This window comes from Paramisgurnus dabryanus, chromosome 7, assembly GCF_030506205.2.
Source record: "Paramisgurnus dabryanus chromosome 7, PD_genome_1.1, whole genome shotgun sequence".
Classification (NCBI taxonomy): domain Eukaryota; kingdom Metazoa; phylum Chordata; class Actinopteri; order Cypriniformes; family Cobitidae; genus Paramisgurnus; species Paramisgurnus dabryanus.
This window is the reverse complement of record NC_133343.1, coordinates 27,466,820-27,486,795: the sequence shown is the minus strand read 5'-3', so window position 1 is coordinate 27,486,795 and position 19,976 is coordinate 27,466,820. Positions and strand designations below refer to the sequence as shown.

General features: G+C 37.7%; 1 protein-coding gene across 2 annotated transcripts; it reads left to right on the top strand.

The window, feature by feature from the left end:
- Positions 1 to 20: 20 nt before the first annotated feature.
- fgd5b (FYVE, RhoGEF and PH domain containing 5b) lies at positions 21 to 19,174 on the top strand. Of its 2 annotated transcripts, none has more exons than XM_065264618.2 (21): positions 21 to 174; positions 2,088 to 4,410; positions 7,021 to 7,126; positions 7,212 to 7,270; positions 7,903 to 7,933; positions 8,399 to 8,505; positions 8,878 to 8,998; positions 9,155 to 9,233; positions 9,555 to 9,605; positions 10,370 to 10,428; positions 10,551 to 10,622; positions 11,130 to 11,198; positions 12,580 to 12,663; positions 12,927 to 13,006; positions 13,102 to 13,195; positions 14,416 to 14,550; positions 14,646 to 14,748; positions 14,879 to 14,988; positions 16,799 to 16,921; positions 17,014 to 17,156; positions 17,589 to 19,174. In XM_065264618.2, the coding sequence occupies exons 1-21, from the start codon at positions 165 to 167 to the stop codon at positions 17,623 to 17,625; spliced, it is 3,996 nt and encodes a 1,331-aa protein (XP_065120690.1). In that variant the 5' UTR covers positions 21 to 164; the 3' UTR covers positions 17,626 to 19,174. The 2 variants fall into 2 exon arrangements, with proteins under 2 accessions (XP_065120690.1, XP_065120689.1); XM_065264617.2 differs by having other exon boundaries at positions 14,876 to 14,988.
- The last annotated feature ends 802 nt before the right edge of the window (positions 19,175 to 19,976 follow it).

Sequence of the window (19,976 nt, the reverse complement as noted above, 5' to 3'; positions counted from 1 at the left end):
GTCCAGGAGTGTGTGTGAGTGTACTGAACGCCTGCTGTCCTGTAAAATGTAGTATGAAGTGGATATAATTTTTTACAGTTCCTCCTGGATTACAATCTTTTTATGTTCAAATGGATTTGACCCATTATTGCACTGGGACTTAGACACCTAAAATATGTTTGAAGATGAGTGCAGGTGAGTTTTTAGCTTTATAATTGAGGTTTAACAAATATACACATTATAAAGTGATACAGAAGACATAAATATATTAAATGTATTTTTTTTTGTTAGTTTCAGTTTTTAATTTCTCTGTCAGAATTTGTTTTTATATCATTGTATTGTGTTTTATTACATAATGAACAAATTATCAGCTTGTTACCATATCCATGACTACAGATATAAAAATATAACACTATATGTGATCATCGCAATTTATTTGTAATAGTTTAAGGTTACACTTTATTTTGATAGTCCACTTTAGACATTCTACTAACTATAAATAACTTTGCAACTACATGTCAACTAACTTTCAATATTTTGCAACTATACGTCAACTAACTGTCATTAGTGTATTAGTAGAATGTAAGGGTTGGGGTTAGGGAAGAGGTTTGGGTTAGTGGAATAAGTTGACATGCACATGCAAAGATACTTATAGACAGTTGATTGTCTGTTGAGATATCATCACAATAAAGTGTGAGTAGATATTAAGCAGACATTCTACTAATTCTCTAAAGATTGGTAGTTGATAAGTAGTTGCAAAGTTACTTATAGTTAGTAAAATATCTAAAGTGGACTATCGAAATAAAGTGTTACCTAGTTTAATTTTACTGCAGATAAGGGTTCAGGGATTTGCATGTTTATTAACCTCAGAGATAAGCAAGGCCAATCACACTAAATGTGTTTTAAAAACGTTGAAATGCAAGGCGCTCCACACTTAAAAAAGAGCAGTGCTGCATGGCATTTTACATTGCTAGGCAACCACTAATGCAGTTGTCCTGTCAATCAAATATTGAAGCATGAGCGCTCTTTTGCTGTTAAAAGAAAACACCACCGTTTTTCAATATTTTACTATGTTCTTACCTCAACTTGAAGAATAAATTATTACTTCTTTTTTTTGTTTAATGCGTGCACTTAATCATTGTACAGTGCGTCGTGAATGTGTTAACATTTAGCCTAGCCCCATCATTCCTTAGGATCCAAACAGGGATGAATTTAAAAGCCATTAAACACTTCCATGTTTTCCCTATTTAAAGACTGTTACACGAGTAAGTATGGTGGCACAATGAGAACTATATTGTATGGCGGAAGAGCACTTAGTTTGCAGCACTTCGACCTTGGCGCGCAGTAACATCATCACTCCTGATTACTTCCCCTCTCGCTCAAACTTCCGTCAATATCACTGCGCCCAAGCCCCGAAGTGCTGCAAACTAAGTGCTCTTCCGCCATCCAATATAGTTCTCATTTTTTATCAGCTTAAAAAATTGCCACGTTTTGTTTTCTGCCACCATACATACTCGTGTAACTCATTCTAAATTCATCCCTGTTTGGATCCTAAGGAATGAATGGGGTTAGCTAAATGCTAGTACATTAACTGTACAAAGTTTAAGTGCACGCATTGAATAAAGTAAGGCATGTATTAATTCATCTAAGTTAAGGTAAGAACAAAGTAAAATATAAAAAAACGGTGGTGTTTTCTTTAATTGTCATTATTCTCCACTTATTCGATTGGACAAAGGAAAGACGCGACTGATGTAGGGCACTTTTCCGCTCGCAGCGCTCCTTCAAAAACGCGTGCCGCGGCAGGGGCCGATCACACGAAACGCATTTATGGCAGTTGCAGGCGCCTTTTCTGAGTGATTTTCTATGGGCAGTGAGCATTATGTGCGCTGTTTATGCATGTCCAACACCTTGCGTTGTTTTGCCGCCTGCATTTTTACAACAGCTTGTATTCAGCTAGAAATTCAAACATGTTGGTGAACTGTTACCCACATTAATGGCTAAAACTAATTCACTTTGGTCTTTGATTTTTTTAGAAACATTCTGTACAGTGGTTTAGTACATTTAACTTAAAATATTAATAACTTATGCGCACATTGTGTTTTGTACAGAGTTTCGAGAGCATGGTCTGGATACCAGAACACACTACCTGGCTGGGAGTCTCTATAAGGGCCAATATCATCTACTTATGCCTGAAAAACGCTGTGACAGTCAGGACCTCAAACCAGCCATTACACCGAAACCTAAAAATTCACCCCGGCATCATCACAGCTCATATGTTTACTTCAGTATGGCCCAAACCAAGAAGAACCTAACAGCCGCAAACGCAAGACAACATACGAAGGAAAGGCATAAAAATGTACTGTTGGCCCCGGAGGGGTCACAAGAGAGGAAGGACTTTAAGACCAAACATTTCCTACATATAGAAAAGTCTGTACAAATAGAAGAGACAGAACAGGATGTTGTTCTCGAACAGGCGGATGATCTGGGATGCGGGGATGAGCTGGCGCAGGGAACTAACTTATATTTAGACAGCAAAAGATTTGAATCAGATGAAGAGTTAATAGACTCCGATTCGTGCAGTACGAGAAAAGGATCAGAGCAGATACAAGTAGACGAAATAGGGAAGATGGCATGGGGATGGACTAAAAATAATGTGTCAAAATCATATAATGATGTTCATTTAGCCCCTAATGGAATTTCTAGACACATAACAGATGGGATGTTGAAAGACAAAATTTGCACGGATAAAATGTCAATTGAAGGATTTTATCCAAACGGAATATACACAAATGATATAATCATGCAAACAATGTTTTCCAATGAAGAAGACACAGATGGGATGTTTCCAGACATCTGTGATGCAGGTGAGGCATTGGCAGACAAAGATGGACTTTCTGACTGTGACCTCTTTGAAAACACAGATCCCCTTAACATAACGGAGACTGAAAAGGATGCTAATGGAGATATAATGACGATTAATACGGAGGAAGGATCAGAAAGCTCTGATCTGTCTTTATCTTCCATTGAGGAAGATGAAGATGAAATGCAGCTGGACAATGCAATAAAGGAAGAACAAGAAAACAATTTGTCAGAGACAAATTCTTCCCAGTATCTCTTGGATGCTATTACAGCAGACGATGGAGACCCAGCTGTTTTTCAATCATTTGTCTCAAGTTCTTCCTCTTCTTTATCTCAGACGTCCCTTGTCATGGGATCTGACACGGTCCGTGATGATGAGGCTGATGCAAATCACAACTATTGTAGCAAAGATGAAATGGACCAAACCACCCAATCAATGTCTGCAGACAGTGACCTTAAGGTCACCCTAAATCCAGATCTCATCGGTGCCCTCTCACTTGTTCAACACCAACCTGAAACTGAAGATCAAAGTTTAATGCAGAATGAAGCAGATGGTCTCAATGGGCAAGAAGAAGAGCTTACCTTAAGTTTACCAACTGAGAAATCAGACCTGACTGTTCTTACTGTAGAAAATTTATATGAGGAGACAGAGCCAATAATTCAAGCAAAGGACTTCCTGCAGAACAGGAAGTACTTTATGACTCGCTCCATATCTGTGGAAACCCTCGGTAAAAACCTTGACCTAATGAGTAGCCCAGCAACAGGAAACGGGCGACTTTTGCTACACCCACGTTCCCTCTATCCAGATCATTGTTTTATTGGAGATAGCAGGCCTGCACTAACCGGCTCATTAGGATGTCTCCCTCAAGGCTTTAATACCTCAGCAAACTTAGCTAAAATGACCAGGGTGGATATACCACCCCCTTTTGAACTGGCTTCCATCACAAAGCGACCGATCAGAAAAAGTTCTCCGTCCCTGTCAAGCGAAATCTCCACCTCTTGCAAGAAGCCTGATTTCGGGTTGAAGCGATACTTTTTGCCTTTACGATTCCTTAGGAAATCCGATCGGAAAAGCGCCGTAGATAATCGCTCGAATTCTTCCAGGTCGTCTTCTGAGTCGAGCCCAGGGTCTTGCAAACGCATGGATTTTATCAGGCATAACATGGGCAGCCCTGAATTGCAGAGAAGCCCAGATTGTACACCACCTATGTCCCCTTCTTCCTTTCTCGTCCCAAAGAACAGGCAAAAACCGGGACTGAACTTAACGCTTAATAAAGATTTGGCTATCAGCACCATTTCTATAGAAGGAGATAATTTGTTTCATTCCCTCTTTGAACCCATCCCATTGTCTAAACCTCGATCGTTTTCATCTCCCAATGCTGATTCATCAGAATATGAGAACGTCCCGAGCACTTCGTCTCACTATGAGAATGTACAGATTCGCCTTCTGAACCCCGTCATTCAGAGTCAACGAAACCAGGGTTCAGCAAGTGATACTGATGGATATGTGGATATGAGCAGTCTGCCAGGCTTCCAGGGTAAAAATCAGTCATCCGAGCAAGAGACCGATAGGTATATACCTTAAAACTATAATCTTAAAATTTGAAGGAATAGTTCACTCCAAAATAAAAAAATTAGCTCATATTTTACTCACACTCAGGCTTTCTTTCAGACACACGCAGTCGGAGTTATATTAAATAAAATCCTTTTTTCAGATATATAATGGCATTGGATAATGCCCCATTTTGAAAGTTCCAAAAAGATATTAATCAAAAACTAATCAACACAGTTATTTAATGTCTTTCAAAGTGAACCAATTGGTTTTTGAAAGGGAACATTCATATTTCAGTCTTTAAAAATTAAAGACATTTCTGTATTCATGGGAGAGTTGAGGTCAGGTGGAGCGCTAACCTCTGAACCAATGTTACAAAAACCCAGCGCTTCACTTCAGCAGAGATTTAATAACTGTATGGATTAGTTTTCGTTGGATTAATTTACTTTTTGGAGCTTTAAAAATGTGCACTATACACTGTCATTATAAAGTTGAAAATAGCAAAGATATTATTTAATATAACTCCAACTGTGTTTGGCTGAAAGAAGAAGGTCATATACACCTAGGCTTGGGGTGAGTAAAATATGAGCTAATATACATTTTTTAGATGAACTACTCATTTAAATACGTGTGGAAAAAATTAGGAGGTTATATCAGCAAGCCATTTTGGAACGAAATATGTTTTTTTACCAAAGTAGTTTTGCTGTTGAATTTATGAATGTAATCATATTAATTAACAATGTGTATTCACATTTAAAGCTAACAAGGGCTAGACTTTGTGGTCATCATAAAATAAATTTAAAAAATAAAAGAAAACAAAACGCGTGAGGCCCTGTGTCCACCGGAACGTTTTATCCTGCAGCCGGCGTATGTTTTCAATTGTATCCAATGGAAGCGTTACACTTTAAAGGCGTTCTAAGCGAATCTGCGAGACGTTAGTTTTTGTTGACGTTTTAATTGTTTTCAAACAGACGGAGCGTAGCTAACTCCTCCCCCTCTCTTCCGTGCTTTCATGAACGCGCCCAAACCCCACCCCTAAATCCTTTTTGTCGTTTATTGGCTGGAACACTTTTGGCGCTTTTCCATTGCATAGTACCCCACGGTTTGGTTAAGTTTGGGTCGGGTCAGCTTATTTTTGGGAGCTTTTCCATTGGGTGCAGTACGTAGTACCCGATACTTTTTTTCGTACCACCTCGGTTGGGGTTCCAAGTGACCCGAGCTGATACCAAACGTGACGCGAAAACACTGTAGGTCACTGATTGGTCTGAGAGAAGCGTCATCGCTATAATGTAAATATTAGCTTAAGCTTACTGCTAGCTTGCGCTGTCTCAAGCAAACATGTTGTTATCTGTGTTCTGCTATAAGTTTCCAAACACCCTTTTTGCGATGAAAAACATCCACAGGTTGAGAATCCGGGACACCATAACAGTTTTTTCCAGACTTGCAGTTTGTGGCGGCACATTCGACTGACGCCACGGGTTGGGTGTTTGAACAGAAACTGTCATGTGAGACAGAGGTAGTTATTAACGCGATGTGCAAACATCTATTTGTGGTGGCCAATTTTAATTTTGTGGCAGACTGAGAAATAAATGAATGTGTGGGAATGTACAAAAACGCTCTCACGTGTATGTTGTCACAGCAGTAGGCAGCGTAAATATAATGACACGCCTATATTCCCTCCCACTCCGAAGTGATACTAAACTCGATGGAAAAGCTAACCACGCCAAAGTGAGGTGAGCTGACCCGACCCAAACTAAACTAAACTGTGGGGTACTATGCAATGGAAAAGCGCCATTAGTTTTGTTTTGTGGTGCTAGGTTTGGCCACTGTGTTGTTATTGCCGTTTGTGAAGCCTGGGCTGTCTAAAGAGATTGCGTTTTTTTACAGTTTGATCAGCGGACAGGTAGCAAGCAGATAGCGAGGAGATGTTTGCTGTATGTAACAAAAAATGTTTTATGGTCTAAAACGGGTCAATTCGCTTAGAGCACCTTTAACAAAAACTGCCGCTGAGTTGAAAAATGTTAAACTTTGGGAGAAACGCTGGGCTCGTCAATGTCTCTCAGTCGTCCAATCAGTCGAGTGGAGGAGGGGTGAGACAAATACCATACCATCCAATCAAGACATCGTCCAACAACTGATAATCAAATCTGAAATATTATAGCAACTAAAGTGCTCAGCTAAAGAAACATTGGCAAGTTCGCACAGTTGGCAATTTCAGAGTGCCTGAAGTTTTTTTAGCTGTGTTTAAAATCCTGTGAACAGGAAGTTGCTAACGACTTTACTTCTAAATTATGCCGTTCAGAAATGACAGTTGGGGGGGCGGAGTTAACAAAATCTCCCACACAAGCTGTCTAGCTGATATCACAAGAGAATGATTGCCACAAGAGGGCAGAAGTATATTTTCAGATTTTGATTAAAGTTTATGAGGGCAAATGCATTTAAAAAAAATATTACCTACACAGATAAACTGTTTATAATGAACACACACAAAAAAAAGAAAAGTTAGTTTTGATTTTATGGGGACTTTAAACGCTTTGGTGGACACAGGGGCTTAATTAGTAATACATTTTTTATTGTTTTGTTAATGATGTGCATTTTATATGTTTCTTTTTCTACATGTTCAATTGAAGTACCTACACATTCTGTTCTCCTAATGTGAGGCCAGACGGAACAGTGGGTGTGTCTGTGGGTGTGGCTTGTACACAAGAGAAAAAGACAAAGACATTGGACAAGATGGTGAGCTGTTTGTTTATAAGATGTTCTTTGTCATGTTGGTGAGTTTGTTAAGGCATATTGCAACTTAGTTTTTACTATATTTCAGACCATCAGCTGCTCCAGGGCATTTTACAATGCTAAAGAGCTTCTCGACAGTGAGGCACAGTAAGTCATACAAAATATAACAACAGTTATTAATTTTGCAACCATAAACATTAAAGGTGCAGTGTGTAATTTTTAGAAGGATCTCTTGACAGAAATGCAAAATAATATACAAAACTATATTATCAGGGGTGTCTAAAGATCTTTTATAATGAACCCATATGTTTTTATTACCTTAGAACGAGACCTTTTTATCTACATACACTGAGGGTCCCCTTACATGGAAGTCACCATTTTGTGCCGCCATTTTTCTACAGAAGCCCTTAACGGACAATTTTTTTACTAAGTTGTCTCCGACGATGACATGTTTGTCTGGTGGCAGCTACCATAGCTTCTCTATGTGTTTCAAAAGTGAGGGGTGAGCAGTGGACTAAGCCGTTGGTTGCGATTCGCAACCTCATCACTAGATGCCGCTAAAATTTACACACTGCACCTTTAATCATAAAAATATATAAAGCATGATGTCTTGCAAAAAAGCAATATGTAGAAATAACTAAAAGTAAAAAAAAGGCGTAAAAAAATAAGTTTATATTAGCATTATTGGGTTAGCAAAGTTTACCCTGTAGATCACAGTTTCTTTGGTCTGATAAGAAAAAAATTGAGATACGTGTTTTTATTTCTTTTTCCATTTTTAGGCATGTTAAGACCTTACAACTTCTCTGTGAGGTGGGATTATTTATATATTTATTTGTGACTTACCGTATGTTCGTTTTGTTCTAGCCAGTGCTTTTCTGTAAGACTTACAGGTTCAAGTTTTGTCAAAAAGTCAATCTCGTATTTCTGTGTGATGGAACAAATCCATAAGCATAATTTCTATACAAAACCTCTGAAGCTTTATGGACCACATAGAAACCATCAGGCATGAAAGAGATTGCAGAACTAGCTTATAGAGCCTAAAAGTACACCTTTTAATTCACTGATCGAGTTACTGTAAGCGTGTAATGTATGTTTTTGAGAGTTTGACCTCATATTGTATCTGAATAATCTTCATTGTCACATTCCATTTGAAACACTAATTTCATTGTTCAGTGAGAAGTGAACAATGATAATTCAATGAAAATATAAATACATAAACCAGTATCTTACAAAAACTGAAGCAAAGACATTTTCGCCGATTCACTTTCTTAATAGACTGTTAAAGAAGATGAGAGGTTAATGAAGGTGTGGACAGAGATACCTGATATTCATTTTCTGCATCAAACCATACACGCACTACTAGAGAGCCGCATGAAAGAATGGTAAGACACGCACAAAAACACAGGCATAGATTTTTGAAACTATATGCCTCATTTCAAATGTCAAGTCATTTCAAACTCAAAGTCATAGTTCAAAATGAAAAAAAAAATGTATTGTAAAATGAACGGCATTTTGCTGGCAATTTTATTTCGGTTGTAAATCCTGAAATAGTTTTTTTTTAAATGTGGTAAATGTATAACAAGTACCAGTTTAAAACTATTTTGCAATTCTGAGCCTTATATTTCATTAAACATAAATCTGCGTTGTACCTTTTTATATACAGTAAACCTCCATGTTAAACAACTAAGGCTTTTTCCAGTGTATATTTGTGAATCGTGAATCATTTGTCATAATTTCATTTGTTAACACATCAGGAATCAGAATGAAGGGATTGCTGAAATCATCCTGGCAAAGAAGCCAGAGTTTTCCATTTTCTCCTCTTTCATCAGTCACTATGATGAAAAGCTGAATTATATGGAGCATATAAAGAGCACAGTAAGAAGGACATTATGTTTTTCCTTTAAAAATTTATTAAACAAATTGTTGGGTTGTTGGTTTTAGGTTTGTGTTTTAATAGGATTATTTAAGACTACTTTTATTTGTGTATTTGTATGTGTGTTATGTATAATATATACAGTTTTTGTGTTACAGTTATCAGATGTAATAATACTGAAAAAGCAGCTTCTTCAGGTCATCGTGCACGTCTTGCAGTATCGCATGCTATTGACAGGTAACTCTGCAACTACTTGTAATATGGTGCTTGTTTTTACCATCATTCATTTTCTTTTTAAGGGATAATTTAATCCTAAATTAAAGTTCTGTCAAATTTTAATCACCCTGTTCTGAATGAATGACTTTTGTCTGTATAACACATAAATAGACGTTTAAAATAATTTTGATGTTTTTCATACAATAAAACAATAGCCAGTCACTTATGTTCTAGAAATAGTTACTCTATACAGGTTTGAAACAGCATTAAACTTTTTTTAATGATGATTTACTTTTTAATAACCCAATCCGTGACATTTTTGTGCATCTTTTTTTCTGACAGACTACCTAAATAATATCTCACCAGACTCTAGAGAGTTTCAAGATACACAAGGTAAAGTGCGGCATTTCTCAGCATCTTATCAATTGGATTTTTTATTATTCATTGCATTCATTTTAGTAAACACACAAGTTTTTTTTCTACTCTCTGCCATGCATAAACACTGCAGATATCGCAACAATATAAGCAACAAGTGTATATAAGACCATTTTTATTTAATCTTGACATAATCACAATGGAGTCACTCTTTTGAATCCTGAAGCATCTATCAAACAATAATAATTTACTTAAAGGTGTAGCGGAGGATTTTCTCAAATTTTAGAAAAGAACCGCCTTCTTCACTTTTTTAAAAAATGCAATTGTGCAACACTCCTGATTGACAACTAGGAGGACCAATAGTCTTGATGATCCACCCCGGAAAAAGAAAATCCTCCGCAATACCTTTAAGCACCAGCAAATCTTGGATCTATCATCTACAGCAAATACCCCTTGACCCATCATGGTCATGCATATTGATTCATATTTAACAAGACTTTGCACATACATATATTACATAGTCTCTTATGAATTGTGGCTATGTATATTGTGTTGGACTTGATGAGACTATTTCCAGTGCACTTATGTATTGCTGTTCTTATGTTGCCATAATTGCTTCTATTGTTTACCTCACTTGTAAGTCGCTTTGGACAAAAGCGTCTGCTAAATGACTAAATGTAAATGTAAATGTAAATGTATGAGTGTTTGTAAGGAAGGTTATTTTGCACACAAGTATATCAGTTCTGTTACTAATATTGCCACATTGATTCCCAAATTCTCAGATGCTTTGGTGGTGGTTTCTGATATTGCTTATCAGGTCAATGACAGCCTCAAGAATGGAGTAAGTATATGTGTGCATTTAGGCTTAAATGTGCTTCTAGAAAGTTTATGTTGGAACAAATGTGTGTGAAATGAATCAAGTTATTGCATGCGTAAAAGTTTCAGTTATCTTTTCTCTCTCAGGCGGATCTCCTGCAACTGGTCCATATAGAGCACAGTGTTCTGGGTCTGACAGATCTCATACAGCCTGGTAGAGTAAGTAATGCAATGACTGACTAGTTGTGTAACACTGTACACATTTTCCAATTGAATGCAGTTATCAAATTGATCAGAGGTGTGGCCTGGTGGTGTACAATGTGGTGGTGCTATTTGAGTTTGTGTCTGGCTAAGTCATTTCCCGATACCCTTCACCACCCCAACCTTCCCCTCATCATTTCCTGTTTACTTTTCCTCTGTCCTATCTATAATAATATAGCAAGTAAAATCTATTAAAGGTGCACTTTAACGCGTTTTTATGTTTATTATTTACACTTTTGAAAATACGTTAAAATTAATTTACATTGAAATTAATATGAAATCAATGATTCATGTGAATGGCCTTACTTAGTGAATATTAACGATCTAAAGGTTATATGTTCTTTAAATTATGTAGGATGATTTTATGTAGAAAATTACAATAAAAGGTGATGTTATTAATCAGGCAACGTAACAATAAAAAAATAGTTTTATGCAAATAATGGTATATTTTCATCTGTCCCCAAGGTGTTTGTTAAAGAGGGCACCCTGATGAAGGTCAGCAGGAAGCGCAAGCAGCCACGTCATCTTTTCTTAGTAAGTTTAATTTGGTTTCATACCGTACATATAATTGTTGTTTAGTATGATGAGATGATCAGGTGTTGATCCCACACAAAGAGACACAGGGTATCCTGGAAGGATGTTGTTTTGTGTGTGTTTATGTCTCTACATGTGCTATTGTTTTGCCGGTCCACTCGCTGCCTAAAATAAGCCTGTGGGAACGAGGTCAGAGCGATAACAGAGTTAAGATAACAGAACGTCAAGTGATGGGCTGTCAAAAATAATGTGTCAGGATTTTTGCCAGCCAGACAATTATGTGCTGCTAAACTCAGATCTCTTTCATGTTTTATTGTGAAATACTGGACAGTCTGTGGTATTTTGTATTTTCTTATGCACCACTGCCCTAGTTATGTGTACACTGTTAGATAAAATGTTCAAAATATGTACCCCAGCTGTCACTGAGGCAGTACCCTTTAAAAAGTTCCAAATATGTACCATTTGGTACTACAGATATGTATACCTTTGGTACCAATGTGTACCTTTGAGATACAATTATATACCTCTGAGGTACATGTACATATATGAACACTTTATGTGCAAAGGCAAATCTGTACTTTTTCGAAAGGGTACAGCCCCATTGACAGCTGGGGTACATATTTTGACGAGTTTGTGGACAATGCAGAAGAATTTTTTTAAGCAAATCTATTAGACCAGGGGTACCCAAACTCAGTCCTGAAGGGCTGGTGTCCTGCAGAGTTGAGCTCCATCACTAATCTAACGCTGTTAGATTGTTTGATTAGGGTTACTATGCATACTAGAAATTTCCAGGAATACTAAGCATGCTAGGAAGGTATGCTTTGGCAAATTGGAGCTGAACTTGGGGTGCCCCTGCATTAGATGATCACTCCAGGTATCTGCATAAAGCTGGCCAAAAGAAGTTACTGTTTTGAGAAAGCTGTTGACAACTAATGTGCAATATGCATCAGACGGTCTGTGAATAGACTATGAGCTGTCGTAGGCGTGCCATCTGTAACTAAAATTGCATAAGAATTAAATGATTTACTGGCTTGGGCTACAACTGACTTATATAGGATAGTAATTAAAATCATGATTGGTTGACAGGAGCCGTGATGTTATTGGGCAAGACGACTTTTAGTTGACACGTGCTTGTCAGCAAATCATGTTTCATCATATGGTTGCCTGTTTCATAATACAAGCTGTACTGTTGTCTTGTCGTACTTCATACTGTCTACAGTATGAAGAATAAAGGGAGTATGTGTGTATTTGCAGGTGCGCTTGCTGTTGTGTGTGTGCTAGCGTATTTTTAGAGCTTGTGGTCAAGACTTTGTGTCATACTTCCCCTTGTGGCGAAGATTTGTTATAACAAGCATGCAGTAAGCCTTCTTTTACATTTCAGATGAATGACATAATGCTGTACACATATCCTCAGCAAGATGGCAAATACAGACTCATCAACACATTGCCACTGGCAGGGATGGAGGTACCGACAGCATCCTGCAACACATTATTCACTATTATGTACAGTTTAAGACTTAGAGTAGGAACTGTATAACATTAATTTTGTGCAGTATTACATTTTCATTGTCCAAATTGTAAAACTTGCGCTAGCAATGCAAATGTCATGGGTTTGGTCCCAGGAAACACACATTAAATGATAAAACAATGTATATAGTAAAAGCATTGTAACTCACTTTGGATAAAAGCATCTGCCAGTTGCATAAATGTAAATAAAATGTCTTTCAGGTCAGTAAACTGCCTATGGAGAATGCTCAGTATGCATTGAAAATAGCAGTAAAGGACATAAGCATCACTCTGTCTGCTGGGTAAATGTCCTTGACATACACATACTGTACTACTCACATGCACTTCTCCCTAGGTATGTTTTAGGTGTGACTAAAGCGTGTTTTCCTGTGTGCAGGTCTTGCACAGAGCGTGATGGTTGGTTTGTCACACTGAATCGGACATTGGTTGACCTTGGTGTGGTGTCAGGAGACCCAGTCGACTGTCCTGAGGTAAGCATCCTACTAAATAGTATAAAACATTTAGAGTAGTTGCAGTCCTAGATTGTGTCGGATCACATATATATGACCATATCACCCTCTTTCTCATGTGAGAGTGCATTAAAGGGTACCTATTATGTCAATTCTTATAAGATGTAATACAAGTCTCAGATGTGCCTAGAATGTGCCTGTGAAGTTTTAGCTCAAAATATCTCACAAATCATTTGTTAAAATGTGTCCAAAATGCCCCTATTTGGGTGGGAGCAAAAAAGTCATGCGCATATGTGTGTACCTTTAAAGGCAAATGAGCTACAGCTAAAGGCAAATGAGCTACATCTCCTCACTACCTTACCTACAGACAGTGAGTGCTTTTGGTAAAAATTTGTGAATAATCTTTAACAATAGTATATTTATCACATTAGTGCTACAATGTGCTAACAAAGACATTTAGTTAAGCTTTTGGGTGAAATTTACCAGTCAGTCAGTGGCCGTGGGCGAGGCTTTATCAGTGTGACATCACATTAACAAGAGAATCAAAACAGCATGTCTAATAAGAATGCTTTGGTTTGATGTGGATAAAAAAATAAAGGAGATGGTTGATTTTCATTGTAGGGTTGTGTTCACACACTGCCAACACATATTTATGTCCCATAAAAATTAAATTTGATTTTGCATAATATGTGCCCTTTAATAAAATTTAATAATGAGTTAACCAGTGGTGGCTCGTGACTGCTCTTGTGTTGCTCGTGTTTTCAAAATATGTGTTTGTTGCGTCATGTGAACCATGTGCATCACGTGTTTTGTCAAAATAAGTGCCTGCTGCACATGCGTCAAAACCGTTTATGATAAAAGAGACACGTTCACAAAATACACGCAAGACACTCCCTTAACAGTAAACTCTGATTATGCATGAGATTATGCGAGTATCTGGCAAACGCGAGCGTCTCTTTTATCATAAACCCTTTAGATCGTCTGCAGCAGGCACTTATCTTGACAAGAGACGTGATGCACATAGGTTCACTCTACGCGCGAACACATATTTTGAAATTACGAACCACACACATGACGGGCTACATACATGTTGTGACGAACTTCGCATCGTGGGCCCTCGAAAAAAGAAGTCACCGGCCGCCACTGGACTCAGCTGGTCATTTTATACATAAAAACATTCTGCTTACAGACAGCTGGTTGTTTCTTTTACAAAATGAGCTTGAATGTGTCTTTTGCTTTAGTTATTGGGGCCAGAGATGTGTCTGGGCGAGAACGCTCCACCCCTCATGTCAGTTTTCCAGGTGACATCTTGCATGAACTGTCCGTCTCATTTTAGTCTGACAAACAGACGACATCACTGTCACGCATGTGGCAAGGTACAAACACACAGGCATCTGAAACATACAGTATAGGCAGAGAGATTAACTCATGAACTCTCTAAATAGTTATGATGATTTTGTCTTTTGTGTAGGTTGTTTGCAAAGATTGTTGCAGGAACAAATTCCCCCTGAAATACATGAAGAACAGACGAGCCAAAGTGTGTGATCATTGTTACACTGAGCTCCGTAAGAATGGTACATCAAACATCCTTAAATGTATATTAATTCCGTAAAGCAAATGCGAATCTTTGTCAATTACATAATTTTTTATTAAACTTTGCATTAATACATCAGAATCATTTATGTGTTTGCATTTGTTTAGAAGATGTTGTCACAGTAGTGGAGAGCCACAGTCGGCCACTCTCTACTGTTTTCCAAAACATTCATCCGTCGAGTCTGTGGAGGAGCCGCAAGGGCCAGATGTCTTTTAACCAGGTACCGTAGCTCCATCCATGCATCTTGATGCATTATATCTTTAACAAGATTTATATTTATTTAACAATAAATTTGAGTTACTTTTTTATTGGTATACATGACATACATGTGTTGATCTACACAACCATTTACTTTGGTAAAATAGGTCTACCCAGAATATACTTTCTGTTTATTGCAGCACTAGCATTTACACATTTGGGAGACAATTATATTTAGAGCTTTCAGTGTGTTCATGATAATTTTATCATCATTTATGCATCATACCCATGACCTTTGGGCTGCTAACATAATGTTCTACCAATTGAGCAACAAAAACATAGCTAGGTTGTGTTTGAAGCCAGAAAGTGCAATAAAAAAGTTGTATAGGCTACATAAAAGTGACCCCTTGAAGAGTGAACTTTACAAAGATATAAGAAATGAGATATTGATATTAACCCAATGTTCTCGGTACATATTATACGTTCATCAAATACCTTCGCTTCAAATCCGCCTAATCCCATTCTCAGGCCATTCAAAATACTGCTTTGTTCGCTAAACACCATATATTGAACGACGGCACGCGTCTGGTCACATTTAAACTTGTGTCCCTCATGTGTGTACTTAGACCTGAATACAACCCTAATGTGGCAGTGACATGCATCACAGCGCCCTCTAATGTGTGGTTCAGTTTCTTCATTTTTACATTCTTTGTTTCATTATTAGCAATGTTTCTAGTTGCATCTTTAGTGATTTTGCAACTGTTTACTATATCTTGTCCAAAGAAGTGCATATTTTGTGGAGGTTTTTGCCAAAAAACGCCAAAGCGCTTAAAAGTGACTGAAAACCCCTAGCGGACGCCAACTGTAGGCGTTTGCCAGCTTTTTCAGCTGAGCCCTTTGGTTGCTTTGATACTTCTGTTTTTTTATCAGTCGTTTAAGAATGCGCTGGTTGGTTGCTGTGATATTTGTCCCGCCCCTTCTCCACTGTGATTGGATGGCCGAGTGAAAAGTGACATTGACCAGCTGAGCGTTTCACCCAAAGATTAACATTTTTAAACTGGTGCCCAGCGCTGAGCGCGAAAAAAACGCTGAGTGCTGGCGCTCAGCGCAGACTAAACCCTCCAGCTGCTGGCATTTTTGAAAAGCGTGGTGTTTCCATTGGAAACTATTGAAAACATATGTCAGCCGCTGGGTGTAAACGGTGCGATGTGCATGGCCCTTAGAGTATTTTGCAACGAAAGACAGTAAAATTTGTTAAATCCCAATGAAATGACTAAAGTGACATTTGGGAAAATAATGTATAACCTTTTCATTGCCATTAAAGTGAAATGAATGAATCAAAACATTAAAAGCCTGCTAAAAAATTACGCACATAGAGGGTTTTGCATCTAGACCAGTGGTTCTCGAACTTTTTCAGCGTACGGCCCCCCTTGTGTATGGCGCATTCCTTTGCGGCCCCCCAAAGAAATTTTATGACAAATTTGTTCTAAAACGTAACATTTTAATTAAATAAAACATATTAAATTATAAAAAGTAGTGCTGTTGGTTAGTAGCCATATTTTTTTTAGGTTAAATTACACAGAATTCAACACAAATTAATGTATTTTATAAAATGTCATAAGACTGGGGCCCCCCTGGCACCATCTCGCCCCTGCCCCAAGTTTGAGAACCACTGATCCTACCCCAAAAAGAAAAATACTTAATTAAGGAAAATTGGAGAAAGTTTTTAATTCATAAAACAGAAGTAAAGAATTTAAATAGGATAATGGGCTGAACAGGTTTTGCACGATTTACCGTAAAATGTCAATCAAATACGGTGTCTTGTTGCCTAGGTGACAGAGCCTGAGGGTGAGATGAGTGGAACCCTGCAGAGGTGCAAGAACAGTAAGAGAAGTTGGAAAAGCTTGTGGTTCCTCCTTAAAGACAAAGTTCTCTACACGTACCCACAGCCTGAGGTAATACAAAGGCACTTTAAAGTCATGTAACTTACAGTGTGCATTTTAACCTAAATTCTTACTTTTCTCTCTCTGTTTTTCCCTGATATAAGGAGAAGCTTGCATGCGAGACGCTACCTCTGTTAGGTTTTTCCGTGAGGTCGGAGATAGAAGGAGAGAGCAGTGTTTTTCAGCTGTACCACAGAAGCACACTTTTCTATACTTTCAGGGCACAGGACAGTCACACGGCACAGAAGTAAGAAAATACCCTTGTGTCTTTCTTATTCACACGGTACATTTGCATTTTTGTCATTCAGCCGTCACTTTTATTCAAAGTTACTTTCAAATGAGGAAGATCACAAGTTTGTTGTCATTAAAATACTTGTAATACCAGTACAAGTGTGTTCCCTGGAATTAAACCCATGACCTTGGTGAAGCAAGCACAACACTACTACTATAGCTGAGCTACACACACTATAAAAAGATTTGTTAATTTTTTTACACTTTTTTGTGCTATGCTATTTAACACATTGTGTGTCATTTTAACACTAATAACACAGAGATGTGTATAGTTTGGGACAATGCATTTAGTGTGATTGTGTTGTTTTTAACACAGTGCAGGATAACGTCACATACTGTAGAAGTGATATTTAGTTCATGTAAAGATTTTGTGCTTGCTCTGTTGTAGATGGGTCAACGCCATGGAAGAGGCTACAGTCCTGTAGAATCAGCTGACCTGGTTATGCCATCTGCGGATATATCTGTCACTGAGCAATGCATTTAAATGTCCCATTTGAAAATCATTACCAGTGTGACCGACAAGATTGAACGAGTCAGAGAGCAAAATCGTGACTTAACGGAGATATATTTGGAATGCCGAGGGAACAAAATGATCTCACTCAGACACGAATTCAGTGCCAAATTCTTCCTCCAAAGACGTTGTTGAGCCATGGACCGGTTCTCATTTATATTACAACTCACAACATTTTAAAAACCAATAACACATTACCTAACCCTTCCAAGTGCCATATACAATACACTAAATAATACTGTATATATTATAATACCTCAGAGCTCTAACATATATGATATTGGTACACCCTAAAAATGCTGGGTTATTTTACACTTAGCGTTGGGTCAAAGGGAATGTGCCCAGCAACCGGGTTGAAATTAACATGGGCAAATATAAACATTTTCTTAACAATGGGTTAAAAAAAACATTTGACCCAACAGGGTGACCGATGAGCAGGGTGGGCTCATCCCTATTTGACCCAATGCGTCAACAATAACCCAGCATTTTTTAGAGTGTATAGAGGAAGTTTTAAGGTTGAGAGATTTGGAGCTTATTAGAGTCGCAATGAAACGGAAGTAGTGATGGTCTTATTTTCCCTGTCGTGACGTATATCCGAGTGAAAACATGGTAGGGCTGGACTTGTATTCGTCCATCGAAAATGTATTGGATCGTTGGAAGTTGGGTCATGTTGCTAATTGCTGTGATCTTTTCCTGAACCCCGCCCACCTGCCATACTACATGACCGGAAGTAAAGAGAGTTTGTTTTGAGATTTGTGTTTTTGATTAAAGCATAGACCGTAAAAAGAGATGGACGACGCAATGTGGCTTCCTTCCATTGTAATGAACTGAAGCGAAAAATGTCCGACCATGGGCGATGCCATGTTACGTAAATATGTCAATTTGGGAAAAAAAAATTCTGAAAATTTTATTGGAAGTATAAATATTTTTTTATTTAGTGCCAAGTCGCGTTCGTTTGCATGGATAGGGCGGGGTTTGACTTGTACTGCAGCCAGCCACCAGGGGGCGATCAAAGAGCCAGCGGCTTCACTTTTCAAGATGTATGAGGCACACCCGGATTAAAGATTATGATGGCACATGAATAAAAAAAAAATGAAGCTCACATATTTGTCATTTGTTATAAAAAAAACACAGCATTCCAAAAAATTATTATTTTTCATTTTAATTTCATTGTGACTTTAAGTTCAATCGATGAGTTTGTTTTATTTGTATATTTATGATAATGTCTACTAATGTATTTCATTTGAACAATAACTAATTTTGGGTTGACAATTCCCCATATAGCAACAGAGCTGGAATTCTTGTTGCATTTCTTCTATTGAATTTATTTAGTTTACTTCCAATGTATCAACACCCTGTACCACTATTAACTTAATTTTTTTTGGATTGTGTAGCAGTTTGTCAATAAATATGTATTACGATACAATCAGGATTCTGGTTTTCTCAACAATATATTTGATCAATTCATAATATTTCCAACAAGCAAAATGTTTAGCGAAGTGCTCAGCACTTTAAAAAAAAGAGCAAAAATCGCTGGAGTGTTCAAAAAGGACACCTTTGTATCTAAAGGGTGCATATTAGTACCTCAAATGTACTTACTAGTACCTGAAAGTTACAAATCTGTAATTAAATTGTAGATATTAGCACATTTTTACAGGGTACCATCCCATTGATGCTTTTGTACCATTGTTCTGACAGTGTTTTTAATGTATAACTTTTATCTGGACATCTCAGCGTTTTGTACCAGTTCCACTGACAGTCAGATTGAGTCCACAGAGAGTGATTTTTAGAGATGAGATTCTGTGATTAAGTAGTTTGAACTGAGTAATTAAAGAGTATATGACGTGTTGAGATGGTGTGTGTGAGAGGAATGTGAAGAAAATGTTGCCCTGCTTCCACATTCCCAAGAGACTGTGTGACCCAGAACAGAGTGAGAGAGCACGAACGAAAAAAGAGTTTGTTTTCTGGAGTACCTGAAAGTTACGGACACCTTGCCCCACATAAAAGAGAAACATTCATCATGTAATGTCCTCCCTATTTCTCTGAGTTACATATATACTTCTAAATCACAGATCTCATCTGTTTTTCCTCTCACACCATCAACTTATTTGTGACCCTGGACCACAAAACCAGTCTTAAGTAGCAAAAGCAATACATATTTATGGGTCAAAATTATAGATTTTTTTATGCAAAAAGTCATTATATGTACATTTTCTATCGTAAATATATCAAAACTTTATTTTTATGAGTGGATGCAGTTGCAAC